Genomic DNA, 8,465 nt, shown 5'->3' on the forward strand with positions numbered 1-8,465 from the left:
GTACTTACAGTAATACATACAGTACATACAGTAACATACAGTACACTACATACTAGTACAGTACATACAGTACAATACAGTACAGTACATATAGTAACATTACAGAACACTACCAGATACAGTACATTACATACGATGATACATACAAGCTACATACAGTACCCATACAAGAATACATAGACATACGTACACTACATACAGTACACTAATACAGTACATCCGAGTACATAAGTACGATACGCTAACTACAACGTACATACAGTACCTACAGTAGCAGTAACATTACATACAGAACATACAGTAACATAGCAGTACAGACGATACAGTAATACAGTACACTACATACAGTAATACAGTAACATACATACAACATACAGACATACAGTACTACATACAGAACATACAGTACATACAGTACATCTACACACAGTACATATAACTACATACAAGTACTACAGTACAGTAACATACAGTACATACAGTAACTACATACAGTAATCATACTCATACAGTACATACAGTACATACGTATACAGTACAGTACATACAGTACATACACTACATACAGTACATACACTACATACAGTACATACAGTACAGTACATACAGTAATACAGTATACTACATACAGTACAGTACATACAGGTGATCCACACCTGATAATACATGCCATGTAGCAGACACTTCTATCCAAACTGGTTGACAGTCATGTATAATTGTCCTTATGGGGTTTGCCTGAGAATCGAACTCACTATCCTCTGGCGGCAAGCACATATATATATTACTGAGCTACAGAGGACACTACAGCCCTGTGTGTAGACGAGTACAGAGGACACCACAGCCCTGTGTGTAGACTGAGCTACAGAGGACCACTACAGCCCTGTGTGTAGACTGAGCTACAGAAGGACACCACAGCCCTGTGTGTAGACTGAGCTACAGAGGACACTACAGCCCTGTGTGTAGACTGAGCTACAGAGGCCACCACAGCCCTGTGGTGTAGACTGAGCTACAGAGGACCACCACAGCCCTGTGTGTAGACTGAGCTACAGAGGACCACTACAAGCCCTGTGTGTAGACTGAGCCACAGAGGACACTAACAGCCCTGTGTGTAGACTGAGATACAGAGGACCACCACAGCCCTGTGTGTAGACTGAGCTACAGAGGACCACTACAGCCCTGTGTGTAGACTGAGCTACAGAGGACATACAGCCCTGTGTGTAGACTGAGCTACAGAGGACCACTACAGCCTGTGTGTAGACTGAGATACAGAGGACCACTACAGCCCTGTGTGTAGACTGAGATAAAATAAAAATAATTTAAAATATATTATATAATATATATATATATATATATATATATTATGTATGTTATGTTCCATACTGACGTCTCTTAGGCTGGACACGATCTATAAAGGAGACCCTTCACCTGGGCTCATCAGACCTGGCAGGGTGGCTCCTTACGGAGCCTGGCATCAATCAATCAACCAATGAATCAATACATTCCATACATTAAAAAACAACCAATCAATCAAGCCAATTCATTATTAATCAAGCAAGCGCATTCAACAATCATTCAACAATATAAAACAACACAGCAATACATCAACAAACAATCAATCAATCAACCTGTATCTCTGGGATCTCCATGACTCTGTCACGCGTGTTCTGAAACTGATTCCTGACTCTGGGGAAACAGAGAATACAATCAAATTAAAATGAGTAAGGTCCAATTTTTGTCAAAGTGCATTATCACACAAGTTTTCAATATCTTTACAAAAGAAATCAATACATTGACAGCCCTGTGTGTAGACTGAGCTACAGAGGACCACTACAGCCCTGTGTGTAGACTGAGCTACAGAGGACCACTACAGCCCTGTGTGTAGACTGAGATACAGAGGACCACTACAGCCCTGTGTGTAGACTGAGATAAAATAAAAATAATTTAAAAAATATATATATATATATATATATATATATATATATATATATATATATATATTATGTATGTTATGTTCCATACCTGACGTCTCTTAGGCTGGACACGATCTATAAAGGAGACCCCTTCACCTGGGCTCATCAGACCTGGCAGGGTGGCCTCCTTACGGAGCCCTGGCATCAATCAATCAACCAATGAATCAATACATTCCAATACATTAAAAAACAAACCAATCAATCAAGCCAATTCATTATTAATCAAGCAAGCCATTCAACCAATCAATCAACAATAATAAAAACAACACAGCAATACATCAACTAAACAATCAATCAATCAACCTGTATCCTCTGGGATCTCCATGACTCTGTCACGCGTGTTCTGAAACTGATTCCTGACTCTGGGGAAACAGAGAATACAATCAAATTAAAATGAAGTCAAGTCCAATTTTTGTCAAAGTGCATTATCACACAAGTTCTCAATATACTTTACAAAAGAAATCAATACATTTCAAACCTACGAATTCAATACAAGTTTTTGGAATAAAACTTTTTTTATTCTATGTTTTGAACAAAAGCAAAGTATTTGTATAACATCACCGTTGACCACAACTACTGGAGCTAGATTCAATCCACAGCGCGGAAGATCCGCGTTCTAGAMGGATAGATATTTAAAATACATTTTCACGCATTCAAGTAGACTGGGGAAAAAGAGAAAATCTGATAGTGTTAACTAAAGGGAGGGGGGGGGGGACTTGAGAAAGTTGAGTGAAGTTCAATCTCGTGGTTCTCTGCACGGGCTGATATTTCTTCTGCTCGGCAGTACCGGGGGAGCTGCACGCCTGCACACGCAGTTTACAGGGACCATTGGTAGGAAGCATACGTTTTTACTGACCAAGGTAAACACCACAGTGTGGTCAAAGACTTAGTAACTTAGTTGTATTCACGATCTGGTTACCTATAACTATAAACATAGTTACAGTATGTTTCGTTTTTTTTAAACATATTTATTAACTTATTTCTGGATACTTTCGAAACTACCCACAATTCACAATTTCTCAAAGTCATACGGACAATCTACTCTGCGTTAACTTTCTCAAGCTGGCTAACGTTAGCCACTAGCCATGCAGACAGAATGTTGGCAGTGGTGATCTACAATCTGTCAATCACGAGGAGAGGTATGACGTAAACAACCAATCAGATTCCCCACACGTGGGGGCCGCATGATCTCCATGAAGTAGGCTACCAGAGTTTTTCAACCTTGTCTCAGTACTAGTAGCTGACTCACTGTGTCGTTGTGATCATTTCCATCTGCCTGGAGCCTTCCTCCAATCACCCTCTTATTGTTGACTCTCCTCGTCTCCTCCTATACCCTGAACCCCCTCTCTTATTGTTGACTCTCCTCTTCTCCTCCTATACTCTGAACCCCCTCTCTTATTGTTGACTCTCCTCGTCTCCTCCTATACCCTGAACCCCCTCTCTTATTGTTATGTGTTCAGTTCAACATAACACTCCAGATAACGTTTCTCCCCATCTTCCACTTCACTTCACACAGGTGCAGCTTTGACTCAGTTATTACCGTACAATTGGTGTGTCTCCTTCTCCAGGAGCTGAGAGGCTGTCAGACCAGAGCTGTCCCAGTAGAGAGCGCCTGGGGTTTTCAGTGACGTCTTCAAACGACGTCTGGTGAAGGCTCGCCAGTATTCAGAGACATCCTCAGGGAAATCAAGGTTGTTCCATTCCTCTCCTCCTCTCCCCTTTACCTCTCTCCCTCTCCTCCTCTCCCTTACCTCTCTCCCTCTCCTCCCCTTACCTCTCTCCCTCTCCTCCTCTCCCTTACCTCTCCCCTCTCCTCTCCCTTACCTCTCTCCCTCCTCCTCTCCCTTACCTCTCTCCCTCTCCTCTCCCGTACTCTCTCCCTCTCCTCCTCTCCCTTACCCTCTCTCCTCTTCCTCTTCCCTTACCTCTCTCCTCTCCTCCTCTCCCTTACTCTCTCCCCTTCCTCTCCCTTACCTCTCTCCCTCTTCCTCTCTCCCTTCCTCTCTCCCCTCCTATCTTCTCTCTCCCTACCTCCTCCCTCTCCTCTCCCTTACCCTCTCCCTCCTCTCTCCTCTCCCTACCTCTCCCTCTCCTCTCCCTTACCTCTCCCCCTCTCCTCCTCTCCCTTACCTCTCTCCCTCTCCTCTCCTTACCTCTCCCCCTCTCCTCTCTTCCCTTACCTCTCTCCCTCTCCTCCTCTCCCTTACCTCTCTCCCTCTCCTCTCCCTTACCTCTCCTCTCCCCTCTCTACCTCTCTCCTCTTCTCCTCTCCCTACCTCTCCCCTCCCCTCCTCCCCTTACCTCTCTCCTCCCTCCTCTCCCTTACCTCTTCCCCCTCTCCTCCTCTCCCTTACCTCTCTCCCTCTCCTCCTCTCCCTTACCTCTCTCCCTCTCCTCTCCTTACCTCCTCCCTCTCCTTCCTCTCCTTACCTCCTCCTCCTTACCTCTCTCCCTCTCATTCTCCCTTACCTTTCTCTCCCTCTCCTCCTTCCCTCTCCCTTACCTCTCTCCCTCTTCCTCCTCTCCCTTACCTTCTCCCTCTCCTCCTCACCTCTCTCCCTCTCCCTCCCTTACTCTCTCCCTCTCCTCCTCTCCCTTCACCTCTCTCCCTCTCCTCCTCTCCCTTACCTCTCTCCCTTACCTCTCTCCCTCTTCCCTTACCTCTCTCCCTCTCCCTTACCTCTCTCCCTCTCCCCTCCCCTTACCTCTCTTCCCTCTCCTCCTCTCCCTACCTCTCTCCCTTACCTCTCTCCCTCTCCCTTACCTCTCTCCCTCTCCTCCTCTCCCTTACCTCTCTCCCTTACCTCTCTCCCTCTCCCTTACCTCTCTCCCTCTCCTCCTCTCCCTTACCTCTCTCCCTCTCCTCCTCTCCCTTACCTCTCTCCCTTACCTCTCTCCCTCTCCCTTACCCTCTCTCCCTCTCCTCTCCCTCCACTCAGCAGCAGCACATGGTAAGCTTATGGATGGGATGAATTAGAGGATAGGGACCGGGAGCCTGAGAGACTGACAGTCTCCTGAAATTAGAGGATAGGGACTGGGAGCCTGAAGGACTGACAGTCTCCTGAATTAGAGGATAGGGACCGGGAGCCTGAGAGACTGACAGTCTCCTGAATTAGAGGATAGGGACTGGGAGCCTGAGAGACTGACAGTCCCCTGAATTAGAGGATAGGGACTGGGAGCCTGAGACACTGACAGTCTCCTGAATTAGAGGATAGGGACTGGGAGCCTGAGAGACTGACAGTCTCCTGAATTAGAGGATAGGAGCTGGGAGCCTGAGAGACTGACAGTCTCCTGAATTAGAGGATAGGGACTGGGAGCCTGAGACGACTGACAGTCTCCTGAATTAGAGGATAGGGACTGGGAGCCTGAGAGAACTGACAGTCCCCTGAGTTAGAGGATAGGGACTGGGAGCCTGAGACACTGACAGTCCCCCGAATTAGAGGATAGTTTCCCTCTTCCCATGTAAAGCACTTTGAGTACTTCAGTTGGTAGAAAGGGGCTCTAAAAATCCAATCCAAAATTATTATTTGTGTGTTATTATTATTATTATTATATTGTTATTATGCTTGTTATTGTTGTTATTGTTATTATTATTGTTGTTAATATTATTGTTATTATATTCTTCAATCTGTATTTCTCCCTTCTGCTTTCCAGACAGACTATGATCTGTACCTCAACTCTATTCTGGACTCCCAGACATCTCTCCAGGACTTGGTAAATATTACAAACACATTCAGATTTTTTTAAAAAGTTTGATTTGTATCCTAATTTATGGAAATCTTACTCAATTATGTGTTTTCACTGCATATGTAGGTCTGTACTGACACCAATTGAGCTTTTGATTGACTACTGTAACCCTTATTTACCTCAAATTCCAATCTGGACCCCGAAACCAGTTCCACTGCTTTTTGTCATTCCTCCCCTCTTATCGGGGACTGATTTAGACCTGGGACACCAGGTGGTGATTCCACTCTAATCAGGGACTGATTTAGACCTGGGACACCAGGTGGGTGATTCACTCTAATCAGGGACTGATTTAGACCTGGGACACCAGGTGGGTGATTCACTCTAATCAGGGACTGATTTAGACCTGGGACACCAGGTGTCAGGACCCGGTGTGAGAAACAGTCACTAGTAGTCGGCAGAACCCAGAAGATGAGGCAGACACAGCAGTACTAGAGATGGTGGTTTAATAAAGGAAAAAATCTTCAGGCAAAAAATATAAATCCACAACGTCAAAAAGTAACGCCAAGAGAAAAAATGAATATCCACCAAGATACAAAGAAAATCCACAAAGTGGTAAGAACAGCAGGGAAAAAACAAACCTCAAAAGAATAATCAAAAACAAACAAGAACAAAACCAGAGTACCTCAGGAAAATCCAACTGGAGAAATACATGTTCACAGCATGGCTGGGGCTGGGTGCTAACATACAAACACTGAGCAAAGAACTGAGGAACACACAGGGTTTAAATACCTACAAAGAATAAGGCACAGGTGCAAATAATAATTAGACCAAGGGAAAAAACAAAAGGTTCAAAAAAGGCGCAATGGGGGCATCTAGTGACCAAACAATCCTGGCCAAATCCTGACACCAGGTGGGTGATTCCACTCTAATCAGGGACTGATTTAGACCTGGGACACCAGGTGGGTGATTCACCTCTAATCAGGGACTGATTTAGACCTGGGACACCAGGTGGGTGTGATTAATTATCCGGTGGAATAGGAAACCAGCAGTGCACTATATTGTACTGATCTTCATTGAGTATTGTATCCCTCCTCCTCTCCGTGGTCAGTCTGAGCTGGCTCCGCTGAGTGTTCTGGCCCTCGTAGGGGCGAGGATCTGGAGGAAGCTGGGAACGAGGGTCCAGGCTGGGAGAGGAGGCGCAGAGGCCCTGGAGGAGAATGAAAGGTAGGGATGAGTCTCTGAGGGAATGGATATATATATACACAGTGAGGGAATGGATATATATATATATATACAGTGAGGGAATGGATATATATACACTGCTCAAAAAAATAAAGGGAACACTTAAACAACACAATGTAACTCCAAGTCAATCACACTTCTATGAAATCAAACTGTCCACTTAGGAAGCAACACTGATTGACAATAAATGTCACATGCTATTGTGCAAATGGAATAGAAAAAAGGTGGAAATTATAGGCAATTAGCAAGACACCCCCAAAAAAGGAGTGATTCTGCAGGTGGTGACCACAGACCACTTCTCAGTTCCTATGCTTCCTGGCTGATGTTTTGGTCACTTTTGAATGCTGGCGGTGCTCTCACTCTAGTGGTAGCATGAGACGGAGTCTACAACCCACACAAGTGGCTCAGGTAGTGCAGTTCATCCAGGATGGCACATCAATGCGAGCTGTGGCAAAAAGGTTTGCTGTGTCTGTCAGCGTAGTGTCCAGAGCATGGAGCCGCTACCAGGAGACAGGCCAGTACACCAGGAGACGTGGAGGAGGCCGTAGGAGGGCAACAACCCAGCAGCAGGACCGCTACCTCCGCCTTTGTGCAAGGAGGTGCACTGCCAGAGCCCTGCAAAATGACCTCCAGCAGGCCACAAATGTGCATGTGTCAGCATATGGTCTCACAAGGGGTCTGAGGACCTCATCTCGGTACCTAATGGCAGCAGGCTACCTCTGGCGAGCACATGGAGGGCTGTGCGGCCCACAAAGAAATGCCACCCACACCATGACTGACCCACCGCCAAACGGTCATGCTGGAGGATGTTGCAGGCAGCAGAATGTTCTCCACGGCGTCTCCAGACTCTGTCACGTCTGGCACATGTGCTCATGTGCTCAGTGTGAACCTGCTTTCATCTGTGAAGAGCACAGGGCGCCAGTGGCGAATTTGCCAATTTTAATTAAAATAAAATGCAAATCAATGTATAACATTTTTGACATGCGTTTTTCTGGATTGTTGTTATTCTGTCTCTCACTGTTCAAAAAAACCTACCATTAAAAAGTATCATTTCTTTGTCAGTGGGCAAACGTACAAAATCAGCAGGGGATCAAATACTTTTCCCCCTCACTGTATATATACTGGAATACATCGTACTAGGGTCTAAATTCAATCCGTAGCGTAGAAGATCGTCATGGTAGCACAATTTAAATTTAAAGAGTAGGTAGCGTAAACGGAACCACTCGTAACATTATGCATTTGCATTAGTATACACATCAAAAGTACACTTCACATCTCTATTTTCGAGTTATTGCACAAAACCATCAGAATGCCAAAAGTCATGCCGGAAAATGTCTTAGCGGGTATAGGAGGAGAAGAGTCAACATTAAGACAGAGGGGTTCAGGGTATAGGAGGAGATGAGGAGAAGAGTCAACATTAAGACAGAGGGGGTTCAGAGTATAGGAGGAGACGAGGAGAAGAGTCAACATTAAGACAGAGGGGGTTCAGGGTATAGGAGGAGACGAGGAGAAGAGTCAACATTAAGACAGAGGGGGTTCAGGGTATAGGAGGAGACGAGGAGAGTC

At 45.3% G+C, this 8,465-nt stretch overlaps 1 protein-coding gene and 1 long non-coding RNA gene across 2 annotated transcripts in view; one reads left to right on the forward strand and one right to left on the reverse strand.

The window, feature by feature from the left end:
- Positions 1 to 8,465, reverse strand: part of LOC112074113 (uncharacterized protein C6orf118-like) — a 20,462-nt gene that overhangs the window by 5,869 nt on the left and 6,128 nt on the right. Inside the window, exons 5-7 of the mRNA XM_024141333.2 lie at positions 6,722 to 6,864; positions 2,274 to 2,332; positions 2,020 to 2,108 (exon numbers count right to left, since the gene is read on the reverse strand). Coding sequence (XP_023997101.2) covers positions 2,020 to 2,108; positions 2,274 to 2,332; positions 6,722 to 6,864 — 291 coding nt within the window. The remainder of the gene's footprint in view (positions 1 to 2,019; positions 2,109 to 2,273; positions 2,333 to 6,721; positions 6,865 to 8,465) is intronic.
- Positions 3,552 to 6,875, forward strand: LOC112074124 (uncharacterized). Its single transcript, XR_002894678.2, has 3 exons — positions 3,552 to 3,661; positions 5,625 to 5,684; positions 6,766 to 6,875. It is a non-coding gene; the product is annotated as an uncharacterized lncRNA (long non-coding RNA).

This window comes from Salvelinus sp. IW2-2015, unplaced genomic scaffold (assembly GCF_002910315.2).
Source record: "Salvelinus sp. IW2-2015 unplaced genomic scaffold, ASM291031v2 Un_scaffold2502, whole genome shotgun sequence".
NCBI lineage: Eukaryota > Metazoa > Chordata > Actinopteri > Salmoniformes > Salmonidae > Salvelinus > Salvelinus sp. IW2-2015.